Source organism: Carassius auratus, unplaced genomic scaffold, assembly GCF_003368295.1.
Source record: "Carassius auratus strain Wakin unplaced genomic scaffold, ASM336829v1 scaf_tig00000876, whole genome shotgun sequence".
Lineage (NCBI taxonomy): Eukaryota > Metazoa > Chordata > Actinopteri > Cypriniformes > Cyprinidae > Carassius > Carassius auratus.
The window spans coordinates 650,506-670,451 of NW_020523328.1; the positions used below are offsets into that span (position 1 = coordinate 650,506).

The window sequence follows — 19,946 nt, forward strand, 5'->3', positions numbered from 1 at the left end:
AACACAAATGAATATTTCACAAGGCTTTTTTAATAAAAAGTGTACATTTATAAAGTTTTGTTATAGCTGCTTCTCTTGTACAGATTTATCAATCTGGTTTTACTCTTCTGTCATACTTCCTCTGCTGTTAATATAATACTCTTTGAAGCCAATATAGTCTTTGAGACTAGTGGGCAGAGGCAGGAAACTGATAAAAACTGGAGCCCTCAGACGCATGCGTTCCAAACAGTCACGGATCTTCAGTCTGCAGAGATGCTTCAGGCATCGAGCATTTTCTGATTAGCAGAGAACATACATAAATACATTCTGGAATGTGCTGCATTTTATTTTAATACATTATCACTTATGACAAGTATAACACAGCACATTTAGGAACTATACATTAGGGCTACTGAGAATTTCAAGTTAAGGTTTGGCTTGAGACTTACCTTGTATCTTACATATTTCCGGCCACTGTTTTTGTTCAACAAGAACACTCTTCAGTTTGGAGCAGAGAGTCACATGATCAACATAATCCAAATGAGTTTAGACTTACAGAGAAACATAAAAATGTCACGTCTGTCATCACTGATTCACCCTCATGTTGTTCCAAACCTCTTTCATCACAAAAGAAGAAATTAAAAATGTTTTTAGTGATTTTTGTTCAGACCTAGATGTTTTTCAAAATATGTGCTTTTGTATTTTGTAGAAAAAGTTATACACGATCATTTAGAAGTGTTTTTAATACTTTTGCTCACTAAGGCTGTATTTATTTGATCAAAGATGAATTAATCATTTCAAGTACATTAGTCCTTTAACATGATCAGATCACACTCCTTGGCACTGCAAAGTGAGGAGAAACTGGTCTTACCACAACATCTTTGATGACAGAAGCGTTCCAGCCCTCATAATCCACAGGCACATGTGAGGCCTGACCATACGGACAGTCAAAGCAGCACTGCACATCATAGCCATTATTGAGCAGCATACGCAGCATCACCTCATCCTTAAATGGATACTGAAGGGCAGAAGGAAAGTGGGGATCAGACGGATAGATAGAATTCAAAATCACTTTTCTGAAGCAGAATCTCTACAATGTTAAAATGTCTAGCGTGAGCTGCAAGTCCTAAAGGATAATGTTCACAGACATCAATGACATTTGGGTCAGCGCCAGATTGTATACAAAGTTATCCAGGCCAAGCACGGATGCTTCATGCAGAGCGGTTCTTTGAAGACTTCCTTTTTGGTCCACAGCGGCATTGTAGCGTAGCAGCAGCAGAGCCAGGTCATACTGGTCATGCTTTATGGCTGGAAAAAAAGGCAATTCATGTATTCAGGCCAATACTAATAAGATCATTTTTTTTAAATGTTGAATACATTTTATTAAGTTCTACACTATTTTGACTACAAAATATAAAACTTAAAGACTGCAAATTAAAATCAACCTGTTTAAATCAGTGGTTCTCAACCTTTTTGACAAGGCCCCTTATTTTCCAAAATATTTGAATGATGATTTTTAAAATATTTTACTCACAATTTCTATCTGATGAAATGTTTAGAGCTTGGATTGTTTTATTTTACATTCGTTTTTTCATTTATGACCTTTTTTTTTTCATTTTCAAAATTCATTTATAAATTAATTAAATTAACAATGCACTTTAATCTACCCCCCCCCCCAAAAAAAGTCTTGCCATTATAATCTTAGCACCACATTCCACACCTGCAACCAATAAAGAATCATCATCCTCATTTTTACAGTCTGGGTCACAGCCGTTCTGCAGCAGCACGTTCTGTGGAATTCTCACGTAGACCGGGGACAACGGCGAGAAACAGTGGAGTCTCCCCTCTCAGAGTACGGCATTGTCCTGACCCTTGAGGAGATGCTGAATGAGGAATTCTCATTATGTTTTAGGGGTTTAGAGAGGGAACTATTATGGAAGCTTATTTCAGCAGATAAATAAAAAATATAAAAAAGGTAACTATGACTTTTTACTCACAATTCAGACTTTTTTTCACAATTTTGAGTTTATACCGATTATAAACCCTGAATTCTGAGTTTACATCTGACAATTCTTACCTATTTTCTCTCAGAATTGTATTTTATTTCCTTGCAATTCAGATTTTTTAAAATTTCTCGAAATGCTTAAACATCTCGCAATTCTGGATTTGTTTCTTGTAATTATAAATTTAATGCTCGCACTTCTGAATTTTATTTATTTTTATTATAAGTTAACTGCTCGCAATTCTGATTCTAACCCCCCCCCCCCAAATAAATCAATAATTCAGTGTTCATCTCGCAATTCTAACTTTATGAAAAATGTAAATAGGTAATTGTAACTTTTTAATCCCACCATACAGTAGGTGCTCTCTTTTTTCCGCGCAGTTGAACATCTCTTCAACCTGCATACGTGATCTCCAGAATGATCCTCTTGTGTTGCACCGCTGCCTCATGCGAAGGAATCCATCCCTTGTTGTCTGCATTAGACAAAGCCTCTTTACGCTGCACCAGGACCTTCAGAGCATCTTCATTACCTGACACCACACATGCAGTGAGCATCACGAAGACTCCAGATCTACTACAGCACTTACTGGAAATGCTGATGAACATTTTTGGGAGGATTTAGCTCTTACCAGCTTGTATAGCAGTGAAAATTTCCTCGTGGTCGATGCAGTCTAATGGATCACTGCTGAGGGACATCAAAACGAAATGTTAGATCATAAGACACACGCTAATAGTGCATTAACGAAAGTGGGGATTTAGCTGTACCTGGTTGCTGAATCAGCTTGTTTACTGTACTCCAATAGGACTCTGTTCAATTGTGTAGTGAATGGCCTCATCTTCATCATCATCCCAGTCATCCTCTGCAGCCTCATACATTTTCTCCATCTTTCACTAATAAACTCTAATTTGCCAATCAGAACCACAAGAATAACCAGCAGACTTTAATTATCAGTTATCCGCATTTATATCCTGTAGTTAAAAACCCTTAACTAAAGTATATTAATGTTGAAAAAGATTGAATTACAAAACTCTGTTGTTGTTGCATTAAAAGTGTAAAAAGAGCCTAACATCATAATTAGAAGCTCTGGTAATTTTATCCTTCAAATGACTTGCTTTAAGAATGAATTACTTTAAGAATGTTTCGTAAACATGCAACACATCCCATGCAATCTATTTCTGCAGAAATATCATTATTCCAGCAGGAATAATGTGTTTGCATATGCTTAATTCAAAGGCAAATGTTTCTTCTACCTGAGGCAATGGGAAATGTTGACAACAGTCGTGGCAGTTGTATCTGCGCTGTGTTTTTAGTTGCTTTACACTCTTAAAATTATTTATATCTGGGCATGGTTAAAAATACACACTCAAGGAGCCTGGGCCAGCCAACCAACACCTGGCTTTGACCCACTGCGTGACAGTCAGTCTTGCAATTCCACCCCACCAAACAGCTGACCTGTGAGCTAATGTTCTTAGCATTTGAGTTCTTCTGAACACTTGCAATGAGCCACACTTTCTCTTGTATTCAGATGTCTGTTTAAATTAAACGGCAACCACACGTCTTTAAACTCACAGTGGCCAGTACCACACACTCTGATTCAATTTATTTAAACTGATTAAATAAAGCTATCCCAGCAGAGACACACATTAACACTCTGATGTGTGAATTAATAAATCACATAGAATGATATGCATGATATGATGAATATGAACATTACTTGGTTTGATCCAGATGATAGGGACTGCATCAAACACTTTGGGATACTGTTCAGCCAAGACTCTTCTGCAAGGAAGAGCATAATTAATGAAAAAATGATAGCTTAGAAATGAATTTATTATTTCCAATGTCTTCCTGCCCTGGAAGGCATTCTTGCCTTTTTCTATCCCACCCAGCTCCATCCAGGAAAAGGCCATGAATGTAGACCCCATCTTCAGGAGATGAATCGGAGGTGTCAAACGGCAGAACCCTAAAGTAATAAAGAACAATCTGTAGCTCTCAAATCATCTCTTTTTACCTAATAAAAGTACTCTCAGCTGTAGAACAGCTGCAGCAGAGGATACCTCATAATTAAAGCCAAGCGGTCAATAGGGATGGAGTACTTCCTAGCGTAATTCAAGCCTGAGTGAAGAAAAACCCAGAATACATGGGGCTTCTGCGTGTCATACCACTCTTAGAAAAAGAAAATTACACAGAGAGACACTAATTAATTAAAATAATTCATTAAAAAATATAGAGAGAGAGAGCTGTATCTTCAGTTTTATGATATAAAAAATACAATTCTGCACTATTTCTGTACCACGATACCACGCATTGATAATATGTACAGTATTACATTTTAAAAATGTTAAATAAAAGGTTTTACTAGCTACTGTATCTGATACTTTTAGACCCCATTGTCTGTGTGTGATCACTGACCTGCAGAAAATTGAGTCTGGCTAAGAAGTCATTGACATAGCTGCCCGATGGCTTGCGACTAGGAGCATTTGGCCCACTTTTCTGGCATTTCCCCCACCGGCAGACTGCCAGCTATAGCCTGTAGCTCTGCATCCATCACCACCAGCCCCTTAAAGACCTTTATCAGAAACTGCAGACTCAACGTATAGTGCTGCTCAAACTAAAAGAGTAAAGCACACAGAGATTCGAGAAAAAACACCATATGTGGAGTTGTTTCAGACGTTTTGGATCTAAAATGAGTTCTGAGGACTCACTTGTTGTAACCCTGCATCTCCTGCATGAGCAACTTATTTAAGCTCTCCTAATAACACACAGGAAGCAACAGATTTCAACTTTAATTTTGTTAAAATATGGTCACATTTAATCTGTCAGGCATACTTCTGTCATACCTTCTTCATTTATTTTTGCTACTTTTAAAGTGATATGACATTCAGCCAAGTATGGTGACCCATACTAAGAATTTGTGCTCTGCATTTAACCCATCCAAAGTGCACACACACGGCAGTGAACACACACACACGTAGCAGTTGGGGAGACATTTATGCTGCAGCACCCGGGGAGCAGTTGGGGGTTCAGTGCCTTGCTCAAGGGCAGCTCAGTTGTGGTATTGCCAGCCCAAGATTCGAACCCACAACCCTATGGTTATGAATCAAACTCTCTAACCACTAGGCTACGAGACTTTTACACTGTACATATTTTATTGTTTAACCCCTGTCCAGGACCTAAAGCTTTTCATCATAAAATAAATACATTGATTTTTTTTTAACACTGTGATGATATTAGCAAAGAGCCAAATAAGCGTATACAATTACAATATGTTTTTTGTGTGTGTGTGAAAATTATTTACACTACCATTCAAACGTTTATGGTCAGTAAGATTTTTCTTTAAAATAAATTAATACTTTTATTCAGAAAGGAATTACAGCAATTAATTAAATTAATAGTAAAGGCATGTATTATTAAATGAATGCTGAACAAATGCTGTGCTTCTGCATCACAGTTTCCACAAATATGAAGCAGGACAACCATTTTCAACATTGATAATAATTGATAATAATAAGAAATGTTTCTTGAAGAATACAAATTTGGTGTACAGTGAAAAGCTGAGAATATGAAACATTATTTAATTGTAAGATGAGACATTATTTAATTGTATTTACAATGCTATTAGTTATGAAATTAGCCTTAAATTGATCAGTAAGTCTACCATTTTATTAATAAAAAAATGCAATTAGCATTTTTAATCACAATACTTCATGTAGAGCAAAAGACATTGTGGTGAAAATTCAAGCACTTTATCTGCAGTTGTCTGATAATGCGCAGATCTGACTCGTTAAATCCAGATACAGTATACAGTATCATATGTAGTATTTGACTTGTATCTTTAACAGGTTTTTCATGACCAAACTGCACACCACACACCACAAGAGGGCATCATTTCCCCAACATCATTACAACAGGGCGTTCACAATCCAATGCACATGGTGTGGTCAATGTAGTACTGCTAGATGCCCCATAGTTTAATTAACTTTAGAAAGATCCAAATTTGTCTATCTGGGTGAAAACAGTCTGGGTGTGACTCATTAACAGCCACAGTGATCCAGTAAACGTCCTTCCCTTAAAAATGACTTCTCGTGTAAGCAAAATCATATCAAAGAGTGGTCCCAAATCAGAGGTCTCAGTTTTCACAAATATTCATACAAACTACATTCTGACCTCAGCATAGTTTTGTACGGCCCTCTCAAATGTCAGTAGTTTATCCTTTGTAGTCTATAAATTTGAATAAAATGCATTTTCTGCAATATTGGTCTGTTTGGCAAAGAAAGGTATTGTTTTATGATTTTATTTCTACCATTATGAGTGAAAGCAGCACCACACATTGTCTTCATTGCATTTCACTGTATTGAAGCCATTGCGAAGGTGACATTAAAACATGTCTGTCTTACCCAGTGAAGATGACTGACAGTTGTCACTCTGCTCATCAATCACACTGTCAAGACAAGGGGTAAATTACCCACTTGGCTCACTAAAACCACTCTGCTGGTATTTAGATGGTATAAATTTAGATAACACAATGTTGCCCATAAACATAGAAGTTTTTCTATATTTGTATATTAAAATGCAAAAAAAAAAAAATTCTTGCTTTTTTAAAGCATACCATACCACAAAAGCCAATGAGGTCCAGGTTGTTTTGAACCCCAATGATTTTAGGATAGACAAAAACATCTGAAACGATTATTTATCTTCTTTTGTTTTTCAGAGAGAAAAATAAAAACATTCAGGTTTAGAATGACATGGAGGGTGAGTAAAAATAATAATTTTGGGGTGTATTATACCTTTAGGATTGTTATGCAATGCACCAGCGTTATTATAATATCACTGAAATACTATTACAGTTTTTGATTATGTGCTGAATGCGATTTTAGTAAATTTTCATTTTAATTATACTTAAAGTTTTTGTAATTTTGTTTTGTGTTTTTAATTCTTATAAAAAAATTTTGTCTATATAGTTTTTTTTTTTTACGTTTTCATTTTTAGCTTTAGTAAACTAAATGAAAGTGAGAAAATGGTTTATGAACTAGGCCTAAATATGTTCACTTGGAAATACTATTAAATAGCACAAACAATTACAAAGAAATGGCAAGTATACTGTAACTGTATTTTGAAATTAAACAGTGTTTACTTGCAAAATGCACTCCAAAAACAGTGTTTTTACAGTGTAGCTGAAATCAGCTCATTTTTAATATTCCCTTTTAGTTAATGCTTATTTAAAATAATGAAATTATTTTAATGCTTTTCGTTTTAGTTAATCGTAACCCTGCTATGCACGATGGAGATTGAAAGGTTTGTTAGGTTTCTAGTGTTTGATTCATTTTGGTTACCAAAGCTCTCAGTGTAAATCTAGGTCAGTTGTCACAGCCTTTAATTGTGCTTCAACACAAATTCACACTCTCCACTAACTTCTAGCCATGCCAGATATGCAGTGCTTATGAAACTAGGCTCCTGGGATGGGAGTTGAAACGCATAAACCCTTTGCTTGAGGTCAGCCGGCAGCTACTGTATGTCTGTATGAGAGCGAGGGTGCAGAAAAGAGAGAAAAACGATAGGGGAGGGGTAGAGGAGTGTGTGAGGGTGTGGGGAGAGAAAGGCTGCAAGAATGAAGGCTGTGAGGCGAATGACGCACGATCATCTCCCCCCTGCCCGCTGATTGGCTGCGCAGGCCGCCCTTCAGAGAGCCCAGGTTTAGGGATGTGCGTTCAGAACAGATTATGAAGCAGACCTCGTCTCTGGCAGTCTCGTCAGATTGTCTCAATGGCTAAACACAAGCTTTTCCTGTTTTTTTCTCTGTTACTGTGTGTGTTTATCTCTCTGTCTTTGCCCTTCGATCAAGTGCCTGCGATCCTGGACAGGAGGTAAGAGCTGCGCTTTCAGCTCTAGCGTGGGGAGGGGGAATGGGGCAGTGATGCTGTGCAGCTGATGCACTGTCTTAGTCTTTTACAGTGGGCAAGAGACACCAAGAAAATGTGCTTTATTAGGAAAATGGTGAAAGAGCATTCGTGGAACTCAGGAATTAATTTGACGTGTGTGGGCTTTAGATTCAGAGCATGTTGTGGGTCTGCTGCAGTTTTTCTTCACTGTAACTATAAGACATGCAAACATGGCTATGACAATGGGACAGCAGGCAGACCCCATCCAGTGTCTGTAGGATTCAGTTTACAGATGCTACTCCAAGAAACAGAAGAAAGAAGTGAGATCATGATGGCTCTGGCTATAGGAGCATCTCTGAGTACATTAACTAATCAGTTTATTGCTCTCTTTTACCTATTTCATAACTGGAGTAGCATAAATATTAATCGAAATATTAGTCAAATTTAGATTTATTCATTAAATCAGAGGTAACATCTGATATTACTGTATGAGAATGAGCAGAAATAATAAAATCAGCCATATGTTATTATTACATTTATTAATGTTACAATTCTGCAAACTTTCACAAGACGTGAAATTTGACAAATTATTTAAAAGCTTTTTTTTTGTGCTATTAATCTATTAGCTACATTATGTAAATTTTAAAGAAGGTTTGGAAAATGTCTGTATGGTAAGTTTTAGATAAACAATTACAAATAATTATTTAAAATATTTATTTGTTATTAAATAATTTTAAATAATAATTTTTATTAACAATATTTTACTAACTTATTTTGTGTACAAGTATTGTCACTGTTGGAAATAAATTATTTTTAAGCTGAGTTTAATTTGATTTAGAGAAGAAAAGTTATATTTAGAAGCAGTTATTTTTCTGCTATCTGTTACTTGCTAGAATTTCTCAGTTATCCATGCCTTTATCTGTGAATATATGAATAATATATATGAATATATTATTTGACAGAGACCAAGATGTCGTCCTTTAAAACTGCAGCTATGGTAAACAACCTAACAACTTGCCCATCTCTCTCCCTAGATAGATCTTAAGCTTAGGATTTCTAGGGATAAGACCATCAATGCATGCTGTTGAAACATTGGGGATCTTGTTAGTCCAGAAATGTGTTTTAGGAGTAAAAAGTGTTAAACGGTTTACAACCCTCCTCAAGTTTCTCAGGGTCAGTGTATACGGCAGACCAAAACAGACACAAATGGCAGCCAGCGAAATTAAACCAAAGGCTATAATCTTATTACCATCAAACAGACAAATCTATTTTAAATCATTGTTGTGTTTATAGAGTACTGTGCTAGTCTGTGCTAGTGCACTGTGCTAATCTGTATGCTAAACCTATAATCTATATATGCAAAAGATGATTTCTGACAGCGGCAGTGAGGTGAAGACATAGCGTGAGCTGCTTTTCATTACATAAATGCTCATTTCAGCACTTAGGCTACTGTGTCCAGCCATAACCAATGACAGCAGCGCAGTCCTCAGCTGCTGACCTCGGTAAACTGGCATTAGAACAAAGGCGAGAGTCACTCCTCGTGCACACACACTCCTCAGCAGGGCTCTGAAGACCAGATTGGCTGCGCTCACACTGTTTTCAGTTTAGAATCTGTAGCAGAACTACCCGGAAAGAAGAAGAAACTGTACAGCTCTTGATATTTCATTTGGGTACTTATATTGTTTTTGGTCTTAGGATTTAAACAGAACTATGCAGAAAGAAGAAACAATAGAAATGTAGTTCTATAGCTGCTAATATATGCGATTTGTATATGTCATTTCCATTTTTTTTTTAAAGCAAAACTAGACAGAGAGAAGAAAACTGTACAAATGTTATTCTAAAGCTCTTCATATGTCATTTTTATTTTTATCTTCACACCTTAATTTGTATTCGTAATGTCTCCTTAATTGGATTATAGTGGTTTTATGACTCAATATGCTACGTCGCTGTTGATTCAGTGCTCATATCGCGCTTGGGAACTGACTGAACTTAAATGCTCCATTTGGTAATCTGTTTATGTCCCCCACAAGTCTGATGTTTTGCTGTTTTTTAATCTCTTTCATGATCATAAAGCTCTAAGCATTCATTCGGGTGTAGTAGAGGCGGATGGGGTGGCCAAACTGGTGTGGTACGTAAGAGATGAACCTAAAGAGAGTAAACCAGGGTCATCTGATGCTCTCATTCGCACTCACACACCCTGCTGACTTTACTGCAGGTGTACAGGCTTTAATCTAGGCCCAGTTCTGGACGTCAACACATTCACACAGCAGGAAACCTTTTCCCAGATAGTCCGGCAGATTCTTAATAAGGTTTTAGGAGATCGTCCGCCAAGCTCATTATCTCTGTGATTAGACGTGTAAACGGTTCATCTAAGGATAATCCAGCAAGTTCAAGTGCGAGGGATGAGGTGGCACGAGATAAATATACATGTGCGTACATATACGCAAGGTGCCATTAAGTCTTTTTAGCCCCCACTCTGTTGATGGACTCAAGGTCCTAAGCACCTGAGAATCACGACATTCGACTAAATGTCTTGTCTTCTCCTGAGATGCTAATCTGGACTGAAGATGTCAGACTTGCGGTCATGCATCACTGCTGCATCTCGCTGAGTGGATCTATGGGAAATCTGTCTTAGACGTTGATAAGTAGGCCACAGCCTGACACAAAGAGATCAACCCCCTTTTTGTTTTGCTTTGTTTTTCCATTACAGCTCTGAGGTCCCGCCATATCAAGCTGTGAGAATTAGAACAGGTCAGTATCTGTTACTTTCATCCTTTTTGGGTTGCTTGCATCATTTGCTCAATTTTACAGCTTCTTTAAATGTGGTAATACATTTAGCATTTTTGTTTTTATTTTTATCTTTTTTTTTTTTTTGGCAATACTTTAAACATTGTGTGAGACGCCAGGTTGAATGAAACAGTTTTGTGCTACATTTCAGTAGATAAGACTTTTCCAATAAGCATACAGTTTAGACACTTTATTTTAAGTGAACTATTTTCGCTCCACCAGCAAAAATGGTTCGAAAAGAAGCCACAGCAGAATCAAACTTTGCATGTCTCCAAATAACACAAAGCAGTAGAGTTTGGTCCTAAATTATGCTTGTTTTAAACAAATCAGATAAGTGAACAGTTCAATGGCTCACTCACTAAAAAACTAAAGAGTTGTCTGATGGCTACATGACTAAATGAATCACTTATATCGCCATCTACTGGCATAATGATTTAACTTGAAAAATTCCAACCACCAATCAAACTGATACTAACTGTTGTATCATGGCAGATTGAAATTAGGTTTTATTTAAAAGCTAATGCAAATGGAATTTGTATTTCTCAGATTGAATAAAACAATATACTATTGTGGTTACTTCGCATATTGTGCTGAGTTTTATCTCTTAGAGTTTTATTTGTCTTATTGAATTTCACTTTCATACTGCAGAAATGAAAGCTATTTTTCTAGTATATTCACTATGCGTGCTAAGTAAAGCAGTGATTTACTGTCCTGAAATAACTCACCAAGCCATCTCCCCCATTGTCCTATTTCAACATTGTGTGATGCAGATAGAGAACATGTTGAGAGTCCAAGTGCCTCACATGAGGAGAGTTATTCGCCTGCAGCTGAAAATCCACTCAGAAGAATACTGCAGGTATTGCATTTTTCCTGATAGTCAATGTGACCTTGGCTCCCATAAGCAACATCTCTGCCTTAATTCACCCAGGATCCTACAAGACTCACGACACAGTGATGGTTAAAAAAAAAATTATGTATCATGAGGAAAAAAACTTTTGTGGACCAGAGAATGTCTGTCATATCTGCTGTCTGAACCCTGAGTGTTTTCTTCTGTAAAACCCATCAATAATGCACTTGTTGCTCAGCTTTTCCTGTTATCATTTTCAAGCAGCCCTTTGGATGGCATCTGCATTCCCAGCCCAGAACCAAACGGAAGTTACTAGAGTCTACCAGCTCGGGACCCTATTCCCCACTGACTGTAGCTTACAACGGCAAGATATGCATCCTATTTAAAGCGAAGAGACTGGCTATTCGATACAGAAACAACACTTTCCTGGACCTCACAGAGAGGGTATTTGGATCCAATGCACAAGTAGACACCAAAGGCTCTGTTTGTACAAAGGAGAAGGCCACGTATGTAAAAATTCTTCTTGCCATAGATTCAGTATCATATATCAGCAGTTGTCTGGAAGAAAGCATTAAACTGATCAAAGGTGACGATAAAGACATTTACAATGTTACATAATACTACGTTTCAAATAAATGCTGTTCTTTTGGACTTTCTTTTCATCAAACAATCCTGACAATGTTAATCGATTACCACAAAAATATTACATCAAAATATGAATATAGTATGACTGTTTTCAAAGTTAAAATTAGATTTTTAATAATTAAAAGTTATTTTTATTGTATTATTAGTTAAGATATTACCGTTTTACTGTTGATCAAATAAATTCAGCATTGTTGTGCATGAGAAACGTGACGTCTTTAAAAAAATATATAAAAATAATTTTGAATTTGGTGGTATACGTATTTATATATTCTAAGATACAGTTTTGTTTTGTAGTTGTACTGATGACAGTCTTATATTTTTATAGGCTTTCTTTGCATTTGGGTGATGTGGAAGACATCAGGGGACTTGTCATCAGGTAAACACTCTTTTTCTTCTCCTGTATTTGCTTGAGCAACACCTCATAGGCTGATAATTGCATTCACTTGTTAATTACTTCCTCTTGTTTGTTTTCTGAAGGCTTCAGATGTCCAACACATATTATGAATCAGTAAGCCAGAACTGGTTCACTCTGGACAGCGTTCACATCCACTACAACTGGACTCATGAGGCCACATTCAATGCTACAGAGGTCTATGCCCCTGCCACCTATTCTTACCACTGCCAGCATGTCAGCAGCTTACAGAAATATGACACCCTACTGGTGCCCAGCTCCCACACTGACAGCTCGGCAAACTGGCACATCACTTTCACAGATTTCCAGGTAGCTTCCACAAAATGTGCTTGATAGTTAACTGAATTTTATAAGTTCAGTATTGCTAAGAGTTTTTACTGACATATTTGAAATTACTTTGAATATATTTATATTTTATATTTATAATATTTATAAAAAAAAAAAATTTAAAAAACAATTAAAGTTCTGTATTGGCATCTGTGGTTTCATGAAAAACTATGGGATCGTTATTTTGGGCTGTTCACGTGGCAAAAAAAAAAAACTTAACCCAGGACAAAACAACCCAGAAACACAATTTTTTTTTTCTAAATTATACTTCACTATTATATCTTATAAACTATATTCAAAAAAAAATGCATCTTTCAAGACATTTTTTATACAGTGGTGTGAAAAGGATTTTGCCCCTTCCTGTTTTTTTTTTTCTTTTCATTTTTTGCGTATTTTTTACACTTCAGATTCGGATCAAATGTAAATGCTAAATTCAAAATGTTACAGTTTTTCTCAGTCACTTTGGTGCATTTCTCAGATCAGAAATAGAATTCTCAAAACCACTTGTTCAACCTCCACATCTAGTCACTTGTGCACATCATAAAAACTGTTTCTCATTCCTTTGAACAAGTTGCGATTGCTTTGGTACATTCATGCAATTGATTATGTGCATTTGTCTGCAGTTTCCTACATTAGTTGCTAATGTCATGTTGCTCAAAATGTATTATGTAGTTCTCTAGTCTTACCCCTAAAAACATCTAAGTAATGAAATGCAAAATGGTTGATCTAGTTGTCAAAAACTGTCAAAGCATATTTTCAACACATTTAAATTAGACTTTTTGTAAATTTGCCATGAATTTTGGCAGTCAATTGTGACTTTTACTAATGAAATGTATATCATACCAATGATAAACCAGTTATCTGAAATAGCTCAAAGGTGCATCTCATGAACCTTCAATTGGAAAGCATAGACAGAGGACACCACACTAGTTACAAATTCTGACATTCGATGAACATCCAGGAAAGGATCAGGATCAACAGCTGAGAGGAGGAATAGGAGGAAGGGTGCATGGTGGAAGGGTGCAGAGGCAAATCAGAGGAAAAGACAGAAGAAGCCAAGGACATAGCACATCGGATGAAATAAGGTTCAGTGTGGACCATGTTGTCAATCATGGCCTTACAATGGCCGAGGTGGGTTTCCAGTGCTTGCCTTTAAAAATTTTGTATTTTCGCCTTTGTGCCCATATTTTTTCCTTTTTTATATCACAATAACAAGTGTGTGTTTTTACTAGTAAAAAGAGTAATTATGAATCCTATCCAGTCTCTTTCAATCAATGCACTGCTTACATACAGTAATGTGTAAATTTGTACTTTTGAAATGGATGGCATACGAAGTGCAGACTTCTGCATTTCAATACAGTAACTGTATATATATATATATATATATATTGTTTGTGAGAAAGAGCACAGGGACTTTCATTCTAATGGCACTGATATGTTCATTGGCTTAAATACTTATTCTGAGTAAATTACAGGCTTTTGCAGGTTATTCATTTTGTGGTGCTGTTTGTACAAAGAGATCTGATAAATGCACATATGTCTTTGCAAATATTAAGGATGATTCGAGAAATGCACCAAAGCGACTAAGAAAAACTGTACTAAGGGAAAAAAGCCATTCAAACTTCCTGGCACAACGTGAAAATGTAATTGCCCTCTAAATCTAATAACTGGTTGTGCCACCCTTTGCAGCAACAACTGCAATCAAGTGTTTGTGATAACTGGCAATGAGTCTTTCTCATCTCTGTGGAGGAAATTTGGCCCACTCTTCTTTGCAGAATCATTTTAATTCAACAACATTGGAAGGTTTTCGGGCATGAATGGACTGTTTAAGGTCATGCCACAGCATCTCAATCAGATTTAAGTCCAGACTTTAACTTGGCCACTCCAAAACCTTGACTTTGATTTTGATTTTCTTGAGCCATTCAGACTTGGACTTGCTGGTGTGTTTGGGATCATTGACCTGCTGCATAACCCAAGTGTGCTTCAGTTTGAGGTCACAAACTGACATCTGGACACTCTCCTTCAGGATTTTCTGATAGAGTGCAGAATTCATGGTTCCATCAATTATGGCAAGTTGTCCAGGTCCAGAAGCATCACCATGTTTGATTGTTGGAATGATGTCTTTTTTATGAAATGCTGTGTTGGTTTTACCCCTGATGTAACGGGAAACACACATTCCACAAAGTTCCAAAAGACGTTTGTCGCATCAGTCCACAGAATATTTGCCAAATATATTTTTTGGCAAATGTTAGATGAGCCTTTGTGTTCTTTTTGGTCAGCAATTACTTTTGCCTCGGAACTCTCCCGTGGGTGCTGTTTTTGCTGTTTTTTCTTATTGTTGAAAGATGAACACTGACCTTAACTGAGGCAAACGAGGCCTGTAGTTCTTTAGATGTTGTTCTGGGTTCTTTTATGACCTCCTGTATGAGTCGTCGTTGTGCTCGTGGAGTAATTTTGGCAGGCCGCCCACTTCTGGAAAGGTTCAACATTGTTCTAAGTTTTCTCCATTTGTGGATTTTTTTCTCAATTTTTCTCCTTAGAAATGGCTTTAGAACCCTTTACAGACTGATACATGTCAACTGTTTTGTTTCTCATCTGTTCTTGAATTTCAGAACAGAATGTCAAAGCAGAAAAAAATGGAAATAGCATAATTAATTATGGAAACATGTAAGATTCTGCTGTAAAGCAACTCTTAAAGGGGTCATATGAAGCAATTTTATTTTTTCTTTCTTTTTGAAGTGGTGCATAAAGTAGATCTGTAAAGTTGCAGACTAAAGTCTTAAATCCAAAGAGATATTCTTTACAAAGTTAAGACTCATCCACACCTCCCTAAAATGGCTCATTCTAACACCCCCCCCCACACACACACATCTCTATGTCACTATAGCTGGCCAATCAGAGCACACCTCGCTTTTCAGACCGATGAGCTTTGTAAAAATTGTCACGTTTCAGAAGGCAGGGCATACAGGAGAAACAATAATGTATAGTATGTGGAAGATAATGTGTGTTTTTAACCTTAAACCACACTGCGTTATACCAAATACAAAACATAATGTTCTGTATTTGGTGACATAATGACATGACCCTTTTAAAACAATAGTGTCAATATTCAGATCAAGTCAGCTCAGTGTTGGTTTAGTTCAGATAGGCTTCACATAACTCGTATTTTAATGTATTTTAATCATGAACATGTTTTCTTATTCTCTCAATTTACTATGCATAATTGTCATTTATATTTTCCGGCTGGTTATTTATCTTGAAACACATTATGCATTTGGCAGATGCTTTTATCTAAAATGACTTACATTGACTTAAATACTTTATCCGTTTCTTCAGTGCCATGTTTTACTGGCAACAGAAATTATTTTAAAGAAATTTTTTATTCTTATTCAAATTAAAACATTTATTTTATACCCCCCTAGATCCAGGCCTTTAATGTCCAGTCCAACAAGTTTGCTTCAGCAAGCGACTGTGCAACCTTCTTCACTCCAGCAATCTTGATGGGTCTGATCACCTCTCTGATTCTGCTGCTGGTGTTGGCCTACGCCCTGCATATGGTCGTCCACCTCAAGCACATTGACCGCTACGAAGAGCACAAGACCACCGTCTACTTCCCCCGCACCCCCGAGGCCGAGCTCCCAGACAAGAACAGAGTGTGAGGAGTGACGACGGTGCTGTAAAACCAGCAAAAGAGCAGCGTGATAGGATTGCTAGTTCTGATTCTGGATGGCTTCGTTGTCCTCTTGGTCTTCCTCCTCCCTGGCACTACATCCTCTCTTTATCACTGTTTTAACCAAACTTCTGACAGTCACAGATTGAGATCACCTGATCAATCAAGTGTTAAAACCCTGGCTGGAGCCAAAACCTGGACAGATCACCGCTTTCTAGGACCAGGACTGGGAAGCCTATGAAATGGGGACAAAAATGTGAAGCTTGCCACCATTCTGGCGGACTTTTCAAAGCACTTCTCTGACTGGATACAAGTACGGTGGTTAGAAATATACAAATTGACAATGCGGCAGTCGCAGAAGAGAAAAGACTGTGAAACAGAAATGACTGTGGTTTGATATGGAATTTTTATTTGCAGTACTTCATAAATCACCATCTCATGCATCAGAAATGGAGTCCGCAGACTGATCTGCCAATTACAAGACTGTTTTATGACTGCTAAAGTGGTGCAAAACTGTTTGTCAGCCTTGATGGGTAACTGACAGTAATAATGTGAATAAGAAACATACAAAACAAACCATAAATGTACAGTGCTTAATTCTATTTATGTATTCCAGGACTATACCATGTAGATTCGGGAACTCCATAAATATACTCATTGGCTTTAAACGATCAGCTAGATATTCATATAGAGCTAGATTCAACTGCTGTTTTTAAGTTATTAACAAACTTCCAGTATTAAGCACCTTCAAATCTATAAATATTAAGTGCATAAAGCGTATAGCAAGAAAAATACTTTTTTTAAAGCTTCGGAAACTGATATATTGCACAGAATTTTTTTTATATGATCTCATAATTGCTAGATCTATATGCCGTCCCTTTCAGGTGGAATATATTAGGACTAATAGATGAATTTAGCACCCCTTGAAAATTTATAGTACAGACAGTATAAGTATAGTGAGGTAATGCTGAAAGAATGCTGTACAATTATTCATGTAAGTGTTTAATACCCTCAGTATCATAATCAGTATACCTCTATATCTACCAGTAACTCATTATCACAATAACCTGCAGCATGACAATGACTAGAGATAAACCTCTACCTTGGCACGTCTGATACTGGAGGTTGCAATGTGTAATGTGTTCAACTGAATGACGGTCGTACATACTGAAATGCACAAGCAATTTCCTGAACATCAGTCAATTCAGTCTGAACAATAAACAATGATCAGATCAAAACAGTGCATCATACTTTTATATCTTCAATGGTAGAGAAACGGTGCATGCCTTTTCTGTATTGTTCTCTATTATGGTAAACAGTGGTCATTGCCACACAGACTGCTGCTGTAGGAATCACCGCTGTCTTTCTAGCCCACCTCATGCTGGCTGTCTGCTACGGCATTGTTTTTTTGCGGTGAAAAAGCAGCAACCTCCTTCTGTCTGATTGTTTCCTGCCCTTTCTGCCATCTGCTCTCCTCTCACACTTCTCAGCAGGAGCCTGTGGCGCGGCCCTCTTACCGGGACAGTTTACCTGTCTGCCTTCGAAACGAACTTTACTCACACATGCACTACTTCCTGCGTCACTGACTCTCACAGCACAGCGTGTGTTTTCCTGCAAGGTCTAACGGCCTCACAGCTGGCTTTAGTCTGGCTTTGTGATACATATACAAACAATATCATGTTGGTTTAGTCATGGCTGAGTGCTGCTTACTAATTGTTTTTTTCCTCAATTATTTACTTTTATTCCACGGCACTCTGCTATACATGATTCTGATTGATTAATCCATCATCCATGGCTACTTTTACATTCCTCGTATCACTCAGAAAACTCCTGTTACATACAAACACAACTATTCAGTTATAAACTGTACTGAAAATAACCCCATCAATATTAATTACAAGTAAGGCATTTTCCTGGATCAACATCTTCTTTTGATCCTGGATCAACATTATTGTATAGACAAAAATATAGACTTAACCCTATCCCTTCCCCTAAACCTAACCCTACCCACAATTTATTCCTAAAATCAGTAAGAAATTATAACTGATTAGCAAGGGTGTAGAAGCACCTAACTCTGGTTGTAAGCTTAAAACAAGCATTTTCTGAAAAGTTATATCTCAATTCTGATTGGTTGATTGGAATATTGTTCCAGGATCAAAAAGGATGTTGATATTCTGGATCATGTACAATCAGCTGGTCATTATCACAAAATAAACCCAAAAACTTCACTTTTGCCTGCACTTGGGCTATAGATTGCTAATAATGATGATACACAATTAGATTTTTGAAGAGGCCTTATGATCAAAATATATAAAATAATAATAATTATTATTATGATAATTAAAAAGGTAGATTTTCCTTTCTATGTCAATGATGACATTATATTGATTCAACATATAAATCTTGCTGAAATGTCAACATTAATTTATAAGTATTTTGTTAACCTTTTTAAAACCATTAAATGTTGTTCCAATGGTTTTTGTTTGTTTGTTTGTTTGTTTTACTTAATAGTGAATATAAAAATATAAAGTATTATAAAGAGGATCAAAGAAAATGGGAATGATCGAGAAATAGTCTAATCTTCTTATTCTAGCCTACAAAACACTGAATTATTCAGGCTCTTGAGGCCCATTTTTAGATTCAAATCTTAGACAAACTCGTCTTCATTTTGTTGTCATTAAAGCTCCTGGATGCTTATATCGCAGGGATTTATGACCATGACTCATCCCTTTCAAGGATTCAAGGTTATATTGATGGCACTGGACAAGGTTACTTCAAGCCAAGTGATATTCTCCGCTGGTGATTGGGTCTGATTTTTCTCAGTCCATCTTGTGCAGTCAGCACTTACGTGGGCAAGAACTATGAATGAGACAGGTTTGCTTTGTCGCCATGACAACAAAGGAAAGATCCATACAAACCCTCTCTGTTTTTCTCTGAGCACGGTAAACTCTCTTAGTTCCACATCAGTCGCCTTAGTTGGTCAAATTTTGAAAAGGAAGCCAGCATAAGTCAACTTGAAGAAGGAAACATAATTAATTCATAAGAGATTTAATGGAATGTCACTGGAAATTCAATATGTCTAATGTAATTAATATAATAATTATGTATAATTATATATATATATAATTATATATATATAATATATATATATATATATATATATATATATATATATATATATATATATATATATATATATAATTTTATATATATATATATATATATATATATATATATATATATATATATATATATATATATATAATTTGTCAATATTTATATATAAGGTCACACATTTTTTAAATGTGATGGTGTTGACCCATATCAGTTAATGGCCAGACAGTTACTGAGAAAAATGGAAGCAGAAGCACCCAGACCTTCCTGATGCAAAACAGAT

The 19,946-nt window shown here is 36.5% G+C and overlaps 1 protein-coding gene across 2 annotated transcripts; it reads left to right on the forward strand.

Annotated features, from left to right (window-relative positions):
- Nucleotides 1–7,581: 7,581 nt before the first annotated feature.
- LOC113069144 (V-type proton ATPase subunit S1-like) lies at nucleotides 7,582–17,418 on the forward strand. Of its 2 annotated transcripts, none has more exons than XM_026242148.1 (7): nucleotides 7,582–7,846; nucleotides 10,572–10,612; nucleotides 11,419–11,504; nucleotides 11,760–12,001; nucleotides 12,466–12,516; nucleotides 12,618–12,861; nucleotides 16,302–17,418. In XM_026242148.1, exons 1-7 carry the CDS (start codon nucleotides 7,746–7,748, stop codon nucleotides 16,536–16,538), a joined length of 1,002 nt encoding a protein of 333 aa, XP_026097933.1. In that variant the 5' UTR covers nucleotides 7,582–7,745; the 3' UTR covers nucleotides 16,539–17,418. The 2 variants fall into 2 exon arrangements, with proteins under 2 accessions (XP_026097933.1, XP_026097932.1); XM_026242147.1 differs by having other exon boundaries at nucleotides 7,584–7,846; nucleotides 11,757–12,001.
- The last annotated feature ends 2,528 nt before the right edge of the window (nucleotides 17,419–19,946 follow it).

Bases quoted from the DNA above. Each gene is read 5' to 3' on its own strand.
- LOC113069144 (XM_026242147.1), top strand. From the start codon at position 7,746: ATGGCTAAACACAAGCTTTTCCTGTTTTTTTCTCTGTTACTGTGTGTG. The intron at 7,847-10,571 runs GTAAGAGCTGCG...TTTCCATTACAG, and splicing joins CCTGCGATCCTGGACAGGAG to CTCTGAGGTCCCGCCATATC. The intron at 12,862-16,301 runs GTAGCTTCCACA...ATACCCCCCTAG, and splicing joins TCACTTTCACAGATTTCCAG to ATCCAGGCCTTTAATGTCCA.